The sequence below is a fragment of the Chiloscyllium punctatum genome, chromosome 8 (genome assembly GCF_047496795.1).
Source record: "Chiloscyllium punctatum isolate Juve2018m chromosome 8, sChiPun1.3, whole genome shotgun sequence".
Lineage (NCBI taxonomy): Eukaryota > Metazoa > Chordata > Chondrichthyes > Orectolobiformes > Hemiscylliidae > Chiloscyllium > Chiloscyllium punctatum.
In genome coordinates, this window is record NC_092746.1 from 31,823,772 (window position 1) to 31,836,576 (window position 12,805).

The following is a 12,805-nucleotide window of genomic DNA, read 5'->3' on the forward strand; positions in this document are numbered from 1 at the left end:
AAGACTTGAGATCAGAAAATAAACTCTGCTATTGAATTATCAACAAAGAGACATTAAATTAGTGCATTGCATCTGTCTTTACAGTAGAAAACATACAACAAATTCTGGAAAAAAGTGGGAAACCAAATGTTTAGCAAGAAAGATGAATTTAAAGAAATCAGTATAATGATAAAGAAATTATACTTCATAAACTAAAGAACTAAATGACAACAAACATTAACTCACTGAAACTGGCAAGCATGTTCGTGCGTACAACTCAAAGAAACTTATCAGAAAAATAATCATTTTTGATCAGACTACCATGGCTATGCTGGAGTAGATTGATTTCAAAGAACTAAAAACAATTTCAAAAGATAACAGAATTGTTGACAGTCTGACAAAAAATAGTGGCTAGCACTATTGCACCTAGAATTTCAGATCTTAGCTGATACTAATTCATTCGAAGAAAAATGGCTCAATGACAGAATTAAAGTAACATTGATGGGAATACAGTATATGATTGTCATAGTCAAACATTGGCATTGGCAGTCCAGTAGAGCTGCCTGTGGCCAAACTATACTTCATTTTTGTGTATTTATTTTCTTCTAAGGCAGTACATCATGATCAAGGATGACTTTGTCCCATTCCAATATTCCCGAGATAACTGGTTCATCAATTGTGCAATTTGCAGCCTCTGGTAGGTGGTATTGGAAGGGTTAGTTCGATGAGGTTTGAATGCTCCCCTGACAACTCAATTTGCCTCCACATTTACCCAATAAATGTTCAGTGCCTTTCAATTTTGATAGCTCATAAATTGGCACTATGCTCATCTATTCAGGGATACTCTGAGGTCTTCCCAAGTTATTTCAGCTGTCTTCCTAGGTGTTTCCTACCACAACCAAGTTCTAAATAGAGCAATGGGGCTAGGCATAATATATGTAACCCAGTCAAGCTGGTTTTCAGAGATTAGTATTCCAATGCTGAATATTATACAACTTGGGTTTAGTAATAAAATGCTACTGTTGGCCCGCCTTTTTTGTCACTTGTCCAACACTTTTTCTGCTGCTAGTTGTGCAAGATGCTGAAGCATACAGCAACATGGCAATCACTATTGCCTGATAAATTATGACCTTAGTTTTGAGTTTGAGGTACTGGCTCTTAAATAATCAGAATGTAGGAAAAGAAACTAGCTCCTCCCACAGAAATGTAAATTATGTGCATTATAAACTACTGACTTAAAGATGCTATTAAATATTTTTAAAGGCACACTAAAGTGCCTATGGCTGACTTTATATCCAGAACCTAATTCATGTGCTGAATGTGAAAACTTTAAATAAATCATTTTCACATTTTTACTATCCTAAATGTTTAAAATCCACAGGGACATTTTTGTATTTTGCTGTTCTAATTTTATTTTAGCTCATTTGTAATATTATTTCTCTTCTGTTTTATTTAATGTTATTGTTTGTCCAGCATAATATTTAGAAAACTGTATTTGATAAAGTTTTTCCAATATTTTGAATGGCAATGAGCCATCTTAAGTCTCCAGGTTATATTTTGAGACAACAATTTTTTTTTATTTGTTGCAGTCACTTTGAAAATACAATGCAACTACATTGAGACATTACTGACTATTATTTGCAGCATAAGATACTTACTTGTAAGAAATATGTAACAAAGGAAATTAAACCAATAACAAAGAACAAAATCGAATAAAGATCAGCTTGTTGCCTGATCACTGCTGTATCAGTTTCAGTAAAGATCTGGAGGAAGAAACAAAATGGATTAACTGTGAAAAATTAAACAGTACTTTAGTTAAGAGATACATAACAACAGGAGGAAAAATTTTGAGGTGTTTTGGCTGTGATCTAGAAGAAGCTGATCACAATTGCTATCACCGTCCTATTGTCCTATCGTCCTAGTTGCTCATTGTCCTCATGTTGAGGGAATTATATCTTACCGTGAAATTTTAATTTTGAAATTTTTGTGCCAATAGCTCTGTATTAATGAAATTTGGTAACTCTGATTTAAATGAAATAAATGTCTCTTCTCACCCTTATCCTAGGCTTCCCCACATCCCCTCTCCAGCCTCAACTCGAACTCTGTGAAATAACTAAGAACCTGGTTACCAATGAGGAAATGCACTACAGCAATGGGAAACAAGCCTAAGTGAATGGACAGTCAATTTTTCACCAACCCCAATCATCTTTGCATGAAATTTGCAGAGTTACATTTCAACCATTTCCTAATCTCTCTACTGTTACTTTTACTTGGTCTGAATTTTAGAAAAAGAAAATATTTTCGAAGTCAGTGGGAACTAAAAACTAGTGCAGTGAAAAATTAGCTTCTCATTTACTTTTAATCTATTTTGCATTGCTAATGTGAAACATTTTCTCTCCTTTGTGCCATAACACCCTTTTTCACTTCCTAGCAACATACAATTAAAGGAGAGGACATTCTTAACCTCTCTCCATAAGGCCTGAGCAAGGTAGGGATGGGAGGGGGTTAATTTTATATCTCTATGCTAGCAATATCGATAGCAGGTTAAAAAGATGGAGTAGATACACAGCCAATTATATGGGCTGATAGTCACTTAACATAAACATGGTGGGAAGTGGGAAGGCAGAGTGAGAAAAGGGGAGTTACAGCTGCTGAACCTGCATAGCAGGAATTGCAAGAAGAGGCTACAACATAGTTGAGTATACTCTCAAATAATGTTCTGACACCATCTGCTTCAAACCAAATGAGGGCAGGAACAGAATTACCAAGCTACTGTCTACTCAAAAAAAAAAGATACCAATCTGTATAAAAGTGTTATGACACTAACTGATGAAAATACTGGGCAATTCCAATTGGAGAATGAAACCTGGTTTGAGAGATCCTCAGAGTGATGTTTTGCAGTTGGTTACTGCAGTGGTCAGTCGGAAAAAAAACCTCACATGAGGCTGCAGAAGCTCTTTAATACCAAGACATTTGTTTATTACATCTATAAAGTTAGAAAAAAACCTTAACACAAACAGCAAAACAAATTTTAACCTGTTTCCAAATTTGATCCTTTTACAGAAATTCAAGCCAAAACCACTTTCACTCCTATCTCAACATTTTGTTTCTATTTACCTGACTCCTCTCAGTTTTTAATTCTTAGATTGTGAGACAATTTTACAATTGCTTTCTTAGTTTGCTAATCTGAACACTTCACAATTCTGAAGGCCTAAACTTTTTCACTTCTAACTATTTGAAGGTTTCTATACAAACTCTCCTTCCTTGCAGGCTTCACAAATTAAAACTCTGGCGATAGTGACTAGTTTCCCTGAACTAAACTAAACTTGTTTCTGATCTTAATTCCTAATTCTTCTGTTCAGAAACTTTCCAACTTATATTCTGAAGACAAAATCAAACTTACAGCCTTAATGTGTTTTCATTCTTTGTCACAAACTCAACATTTGTCCATTAGCCCTACATGGATTCCAGTCAGGCACTTTATTGCATATAGTCATAGAGCATGAAAATAGACCCTTTGGCCCAACAAGTCCATGCCTACCATAATCCCAAACTTGCCTGCACTTAGCACATATTCCTCCAAACATTTCTTATTCGTGTATTTATCTAAATATCTTTTAAATGCTGTAACTGTACCCGCATTCATCACTCCCGCTGGAAGTTCATTCCACAAGTGAATCAGTGTTAGTGTTAAAAAAAATGCCCTTATGTCTTTTTAAAATCGTTCTCCTCGCACCTTAAAAACATGCCCTCTAGTCTTGAAATCCGCCACCCTAAGGAAGAGACACCTGCCATCCACCTTACTTTACACCCCTCGTGATTTAATAAACCTCTATAAGATCACCCCTGAGCCTCTAACGGACCAATGAAAAGCCCCAGCTTATCCAGCCACTCCTTATGATTCAAATCCTCCATTCCCAGCAACATCCTGATAAATTGTGTCCAAACACTCTCCAGCTTGATAATATCCTACCTAAAACAGGGTGACTTGAATTGAACACACTTCAAAAGAGGTCTCACCAATGTCCTGTACAACTGCAACATAATGTCCCAACTCTGATACTTAAAGGGCTGAGCAATGAAGGCATTGCATGCCATATAGTCACATATGCAGTCACATACTTTCTTGGAGTTGATGAATTTAAGTCACTTTTCCAAATTAATTTCTGCCTTGTTTTTGTTAAAAATAAAATAGTTCCATTGAATTGACCTCCATCATCCACCTCCCCGAATCCATATCCCAAATTACAATATGTATATATCGTACACTTTTTAAGCCATAACACAAATTAATGGCAGCAAACTATTATATGCACAGTGTAATAACAATAAATGTTGAAAAGGTGTTGCATGCTTACGCTAATAATCTTTGCGAATATAATGCAAAAGGCAGGATGAGTTGCTCCATTGATACTCGCACCTATGACTCCCAGAAATATGTATGGCCACTCTGATTTGTTCAATTTGAAAAGTTTTAGAAATGAAACACTTCGGAGTTTTTCTTCCTATTTCAAAAAGAAAAGCATCAGACAAAGCTATGCTCTTTGTTACCTGCATATCAATGGATATTTCAGTCAGATACATATGCCACTGAGCATTTTGGTGAAGACAAGGTGGTCCAAAAAAGAATCACTACATGCTATCTTAAGATGGAATATAAAATTCCAACCATCAGAAAAATCAGAGCTTTGACCAACCTGAGGTAGTTCCATCCAGCTGGATGACACTTTCAGAGGAGAATTGTACGGTTAATTATATTAATCATTCATTACCAATCACACATAAGGGTACCAGCCAAGCCAATTACTTCATTAAACCATAAAACATCTTGGAAAATGTGCAGGTTTTTTCTGAATAACTGTTTTTGATAGAGTTTAATGCTTTGCAATAGAGATTTTCATGGCACTTCAGAACTCTCAACTAGCTAGTCATGATCGTCCTTGAAGTGAAGAGGCATTGAGTTAGTTGAAGTTTGGAATTGAGGTGGTGGCATAGCAACACAAAGGTCACACTTCCAAATATCAAAAATGGTCAAGGGAGATTTGACAATTTGATACCTGAGCCGGGCAGACTCGTAATACTTCAGAAAACTACAGGATCAGTGAGCTGAGCAGAAAAACGAAGAGAACTGCAAATGATGGAAATCAATAAGCTGGTCTGGCTCACCATGAATCAAATTGCCAGAGGACCCCCTGACCCTGGAGGAGTATGCTGGCCAATCAGTAGGATGCCTTGCTCTGGTGAGTTACATGGTATTTGCTGGTTAAACACCAGTAAATGTGCTGGTCTCTGCTAACCTGCACCAAAGCTGGATAATCTCAGATGCATGGACTAATGTGCAGGCAGAAATCCACAGCCCAGGTTTTGTCATAGTTTACTTTCTTAAATTAGAAGATTTCTGCAAATGTCAGACACGTGACTGATCAAAAATTCCTTCTTGTCTGAATTGGTTAATTGGTTAATTAATAGTAATCTGTGATAAAACAATTGTAATTGCTTTACTTGTAAAACTAGGAGCAAATTTAAGATTGAGATTCCATTACCTCTGCCTTATTTTCTTCCACTTCAGTTTCAGTCTCATTACCACTTTTGGTGCTTGATTTGTTGGATAGGGTGCGCTTGCAGAGAAGATTTTCATATTCATTTTGCTCTTCCCCGTTTTGTGTTCTCTTGTGTTCTTCCTCTGTGCTTTTAAATGACTGTAGATATATTGAACAGTGAATGGTTTATTGCAATTAATTTCAAAATACCCTTACCACCTGACAGATTATGTTGAGTATCTTTTCTGCATGGAGATCATTCAAATAGTAACTTCAATACAATTTCATTTCTGCATGGGAAAGATCCAAGCGTGAATCATTATAGATTACTGGGCTGGTTTGATATTTTAATGGTTAGAAGTACCAAATACATCTTTTCACTTCATAGAAGGTGAAATTGATCTTGACTACTGAACATCAGAAATCCAAAGTTTGCCAGTCTGTCATCCAAATCATTTAGCTCTTTGGTCCACTAGTCTGATTACTCAGTGTAAATGTGATGGTTTCTACAGACCCATCCAGTTAGTTACCTATATATCATTCTTTAACTTGTGAGTTCCTGCACGTAATTAACAAGTATTGATTATCAGTTAACAATACAACTGCCATTTCAGTAATACACTCACATGCAAACATATCAATTAGGACCGGGGGATGCTTCATTTGGCCTCGTTAGCTTGTTCCACGATTTAACAAAATCATGGCTGATTTGATTGTAACTTTATTCCCACCTGTGCCTGACAATCTTTCACTCCCTTACTTACCAAAATTCTATCTATCTGTACCTTCAAATCAGTCAAACATTTTGCTTCCATCACCCCTTGAGGAAGAGTTCCAAACACTCATGATGCTCTGAGAGGGAAAAAAAATTCTCCTCAGCTCCATCTTAAATGGGCAGCTCTTTATGTTTTAATGATGACTTGTAGTTCTAGATTCTCCCACAAGATGAAACATCTTTCCCACATCCGCATAGTCATGACCACTGAGGAATTTTATATGTTCCAAAAAAATTGACTCTTCTGAACTGCAGCAGATACAAGCCTAGCCTGTCAGCCAGTCCTCATTAGACAACACACCCATTCCAGCTATTAGTCTGGTAAACCTTCTCTGAACTGCTTGCAATGCATTTGCACCCTGCCTTAAACAAGGAGGCCAATACTGACACAGAAACAGATGTTCAATATATCGGAGCTCTGTAAACTCTCACCGGTTAAATAAAATGAATCAAGATTTTTTTATAATTCCAGAATTGACAATTTTACATTTTCTCACATTATACATCATATACCAGATTCTTACCCACTCACTTAACCTTTCTATATCCCTTTGTAACATCCTCATGTCCTTTTCACAACTCATTAAATCTTGCCGATCAGCAAAATACTCTTTTATGTCTATAATCTGTTTGCTGTTAGCTAACAATCGGTGACCCATGCGAATATATCACCCACTACATCATAAGCCTTTATTCTCCTTAGTAACCTTTGATATGATCCCTTATCAAGTGCTTTATGAAATTCTAAATACAGTACATCCACTGGTACCCTTTTATCCAGCGTATGTGTTATTTCTTCAAAGAACTCTATAAATTGATTAAACGTGATTTCCTTTTCACAAAGCCAAGCTACCTAAAAAGCTTCTAATTGCCCTGCTATAAATCTTTAGACATGGGCTTGAATATTTTCTCTATGATAGCTGTAAAGCTAAATGACATGTTGATTACTGTTTTTGATTAAAGTAGCTGCATTTTCTATCATACAACTTGAAGGAATTAGAACCAATGCATCACCTGACTCACGAGCCACAATTGTTTTGTTTTAAGATCCCAGGATAAAGTCCATCAGAATCTAGGGACGAGCCAAAACACAGCTCCAACAGTTTGCTCAGTTTCATTTCCCAGGTGATAATAATCTTTAGTTCCTCCCTACTCCCACTTCCTGAATTAACAATATTTTTGGGATATTACTTGCATTCTTTACAGTTAAAACAATGCAAAATTTCCTTATTTTCCATTTGTAATTCCTCAGACTCACTTTTGACAGGACCAATGTTCACTTTGTTAATTCCTTTTATTTTTAACAATTTTTAGAAACTCTTACTATCAATCCAGCCTTCTCTCATACTTTAATCTTTCACTTTTTATTTATATTTCAATTTTTTTTTGTTTGCTTTATATAGTCTCTGCAATCTTTTGACCGGTCACCCATCTTTTCAAAATTGTATGTTTCTTCTTTAAGTTTGATATTATCTTTAACTTTAACAATGAATAGTGGGTCCACCCCTTAGATTTTTTTCTTTCTTTTTGGAATGCATCTATCCTGACTATAGGTAGTTCTCATAACGCCATGGTTGCACTCTTGTGCCACTCTGCATTATAGAAAAATTACACTTTAGGAACAGCACTTGAAGTGTCAGCAATGTAATCGTGTTATAGCCAACACACGTTTAAAATTCGTCAAACATGTACAGCGAATTCACATTAGCAAAACATGTGTTATAGAAGAACAACCTGTATTCTAAAAGATATCTTTAATTTTCTGCCACTGCATCTCTATTGACGTAACCTCCAATCTAATTTGTCAGCTCATTTTAACCAGATCTGCTTTCATGCCCTTAAGTTTAGAATCATAGTCTTGGACATTATTCTCTTCCTCAAATTGAATGGAAAGCTCAATCATATTATTACCACTGCAATTTCAGGAAATTCTCACTCTTTAGTTATTAGTTAATCCTATTTCATTGTGTACTAGATTAGTTTTGATTTCTCTGAATCAGGTTGCCAATTTGCCAGTATTTGGGGTAAATTGAGACTGTATCCATTAGGAACTGAGATAATTTTGCTGAAACATAATTTATTTAATTTGAATTCAAATAAAATAACACGGGATTGGAACATCACAAACCCATTCCTATGTCCAATAATTATTTTTCTGCATCCTTTCCCAATATATGTACATTTTAATTTTCACCATCAGCAGGAAAATCTGATGTAAGATAATTATTTAATATCTGTGTCACACTTTGACTTTTCACAATCAGATTTCCCCTTTATTTTGTCAAAGTTTGTTATCTCCTTTTAAATATTTGACCTTTTGTAAATCTTGACTATTTATCGGTTAGTACATTTAAATGTTGACTCTAATCTCCTAATTTCTAATCCCTCTTCTTATTGCCATCCAGACTTTCTCTACTACTTATTTTGTGTTGATACCCCGAGTATTAATTTTAAAAAAAGAGTAATAGTAGTTCATACGGCATCTTCGCCCTCCTCTACCATTCAATACAACTGTGTCTGACCTTCAGCCTCAATTCTGTTTTATTGCCTGCTCCCCATATCCTTTGATTTCCTGGGAGATTAATAAAATTATCTTAATTAATTAATCTCAGCCTTAAATATATTCAAAAAATGGAGCATTGACAACTTTCTAGAGTAGAGAATTCTAAAGGCATTTCCAGTGGGGAGTTTACTCCTCGTCTCAGTCTGAAATGTTTGGCCCTATTCCTAAGACTATTCTCCATGGTCTAGATTGTTTTGTCTGTCTGATCAATCTCTCCGGGATTAATCTTTTTTTTAGCTAAGGGTGACTTGCCCTGTTCTGATCGAGTGATCCTCGCCACAAGGTCAAGTATGTCTTCTCACCAAATCTTTCCAAACTCGCTGCATTAATTGGTGGTTCAACCCTCATACTAAGTTTCACCTCTTACTTCCGTCCCATCAGATCATGCACCATTCTTAGAGAAACTTGGCACTTATTTTGAGAAGAGCCTTGCTGAACATTTCACCCAGTTCTACCACTGGTGGCACAGTGGTTAGCACTGCTGCCTCACAGCGCCAGAGACCCGGGCTCAATTCCTGCCTCAGGTGACTGACTGTGTGGAGTTTGCACATTCTCCCCGTGTCTGCGTGGGTTTCCGCCGGTTTCCTCCCACAGTCCAAAAATGTGCAGTTTAGGTGAATTGGCCATGCTAAATTGCCTGTAGTGTTAGGTGTAGGGGGGTGGGTTGCGCTTAGGTGGGTCAATGTGGATGTGTTGGGCTGAAGGGCCTGTTTCCACACTGTAAGTAATCTAATCTCCCCATAGCACAAATCATTCAGAGCCTAATAAGATTCCACGCTCAGTGTCTTCTGTCTAAAGCCCATTCAAAATCTTACATATTTTACTGCAATCATGTCTACAGAGAGTTTCACTCAGCCAATCATCATTGGAAAACCCTTTCATTTCAACAATCAGTCTAGTAAACCTCTGTTATACAGCCTCCAAGTTAATTATAACCTTCCTTTGGTGTGATGGCCAAAATTGTGCACAATATTCTGGGTGTGGTCTCAGGAAAAGTCCAGACAATTGTAACAAAAATTCTTCATTCTTGGCATTTAGAAGCTTTTTAAATCATGTCGACATGCCATTTGCCTTCCTAATTGCTTGTAACATCTGCATGCTAAATGTCGGTGTTTCTTGTATGACGATTCTCAAAGTCCCTCTGAGCATCAATGTTTACAAGTTTCACACCTTGTAAAAACTATTCTATTTTTCTATTCTTATTACAGAAATGAATAGTCTCACACCATCCCTCCTTCTCCTCAAGATGTCACCTTTTTTCTCACTCAGTCAACTTGCCTATTTCCCTGTGCAGCCTCTTTGTGATCTCCTTACAGATTATACTCCCATTGAAATAGGGATGAGAAGGAATTAATATTAGTGGGGTTAAAATTAAAGTATATGCATGTCTTGAACTAAGTGCTGGGGTTATGCTTGATTTCTTCCTGGGCATGATTGGATAGCTGACTAAGCGTGGTTTTGGGCATGTTAGCTCACAGCCCGTGCAAGCTTAGTATTCACTACCAAAAGGAGCTAAGGGAACCTGACGTCCATACAAGATGATTGAATCACAATGGAAACCAGTAGACTCAAGGCTGAACATTGAGATAACATCAGTTTGTATGATGTTGAGGACTGTAAATATATATTGTAAACCTTATTCGTGAGAAGTTCTTTTGGAAATTGAAATCATCCTTGGATAATCTCGAATGAAATATTTGCTTCCTGACTCATACTTACTTGAGAGGAGTTATTTTTCTCTGTAAACTTTGCTACACTGCTTGCTATCTCTTCAATGAAGATATTAAGATAGATATTAAATAGTTAATATCTCATCACTCACCTACGACATGCAGCTTGCTGACTTGAAATGTGCTCTTAATCCTTACCTTCTGCTTCCTTTCCATCAACCTATTCTCATTTATTTAAAAAAATTCTCTCATTGGACATGGGCATCACTGGCTGGGCCAGCATTTACACCATCACTAGTTTCCCTTGAGAAGGTGGTGATGAGCTCCCTTCTTGAACCACTGCAGTTCATGTGCTGTAGGTAGACCCACATTGCAGTTAGGGAGGAAATTCTATTCAGTACCATTTATACTAATACCTCATAGCCAATTCCATGATTACTGCCTTGAGTTGGGATATCCTTAGGGTTCATATTAATATTGCACTCTCTGTTACAATGGAAACTGATTGATCTAAAAAACATACTTCAATGTATTTTTTAAGTTCGTGACTGGAATATGAATGTTGCTGTTAAAAACAGCATTAATTGCTTCTTCCTAATTGTTTGTGTGAAAGGATGTTGAGCTGACTCCTTAACCTATAGCTGTCATTTTCTTTTTCATTATCCATATATGGGATGTGGGCGTTGCTGGGAAGACCACCATTTGTTTTCCATCCATAGTTTGCCTTGAATTAAACTTTGGCAAGAGCTTTTCCCACAATGATGCTGGACAGGGAGTGCCAGGATTCTAAAATGCATTCTTATTTTGTGCATTTACGTGTACTCCAAAAATTCACAATTGTCTTGATTCATGATGGATTTCTGGCAAGTGAATTTTCACAGTATTCCCAAAATGAAAAGCCTACAGTATTTGAAGCCATTATATTTCCTTGTAGAATTTATGTTCAGGAAAGGTGAGGGTTAAAGTTATGAATCACTGATAATATGTGTGGGGTCACTGTAACTATATGACCTGTGCACATTCATTGGAAGCATCATGCTAAATTCATGTTGCTGGTTTTGATAAATGATAGTTGCATGCTGTCAATGTGACCCATGCATCAGCTGGGAGGTCAGGATCATGGGGAGTCGGTACCACTTAAAGAAAGCCTGAACTTCGTAAGAGGAGGTGCATTGAGGCTGCTTTGAGGAAAGTCTAAAGATACATGAAAATAAACACTAATGTTTCCTGGTAGTGCACTGAACTCGAGAGAGTGGAGAGAAGGATTCGTAGGTGACATGAAATCCTCCAGACAAATGCTCAGGAAGCAATGGGAAGAAGTAAGAATGCGAATGATAGCAAGGAAGGTTGCTCTAAGAGAATAGATGAAGTGGAGAAAAAGATATAAAAATATGATATGAGTTATTAAAGGGAGTTTTGTTCATTTTTAAATAATTTAACTGCTTCGTCCACTACTTAATTCACTACCCTGACATCAATCTCTATCAATCAGAAACCAACACTTCCATTTATGCGCTCTGTGTCATTATCACATACCTAGCCATGCTGCAAGGCATAAATCCACAGCTCTCAGTTCACACACACTAGCAACTACTCAGTATTAACATCTATAAGCAAGACTGTCCTTGTCCTGCTTTTTGGCCATATTTGTAGCTAAAGCAGCTGCCAAATTTTAGTTGACTCTTTTGTGAAATGCAGATTATCTTAGCTGAAGTTGAGGAAACAGATTTGTTCTGTCAGAATGGTTGTCTAATATGGTATCCTGCATTGTTGTCCTCCTCCTTTTCCTCCCACTTCCAGCAACCTGCACTGGTCAGCATAACCTCTATTTATTCTCTCAGTGTTGCGCAATTCCCAAAGGAACCCCTAAAACCCCTATAGCTAGTGAAAATCTGTTCCAGTGCAAGCTTTGAAATGAATATAAAAGTATTTCAGCACAAGCCAGACCTTACACAGTAGACATTCAAAATGTAGTCCAGTGTAGGAAAGCTCCTAAAGTACATTTAATTACATCAGCAGCCAAAAATAATTTGTATGTAGTTTATGACCCCTTCAGGACCATTCATTCCTGTCAAAGCTGTACTCAGCTGTGTGAAGTTAAAATGGGATTTTGCAGTTTGAAAATGGCATCAAAGTAGTACTGTGTGTTGGTTTATGTCCTGATCTGCCTGCTGTGTATGCTGCCATTGGTTGTTAGGTGAGCATCAAGCTGCCTTCTGTCATGTTTCCTGTCATGTATATCTCAGTTTCTATTGTAATTCATTCAGTGGTTGTGTAG

The 12,805-nt window shown here is 36.9% G+C and overlaps 1 protein-coding gene across 3 annotated transcripts in view; it reads right to left on the minus strand.

Moving 5' to 3' along the window:
* LOC140480456 (ATP-dependent translocase ABCB1-like) overlaps positions 1-12,805 on the minus strand; it is a 104,425-nt gene that overhangs the window by 36,087 nt on the left and 55,533 nt on the right. For all 3 annotated transcript variants that reach the window (XM_072575331.1, XM_072575330.1, XM_072575332.1), the window contains 3 exons: positions 5,523-5,678; positions 4,338-4,484; positions 1,638-1,742 (listed from right to left, as the gene is read on the minus strand). In XM_072575331.1, coding sequence (XP_072431432.1) covers positions 1,638-1,742; positions 4,338-4,484; positions 5,523-5,678 — 408 coding nt within the window. The remainder of the gene's footprint in view (positions 1-1,637; positions 1,743-4,337; positions 4,485-5,522; positions 5,679-12,805) is intronic.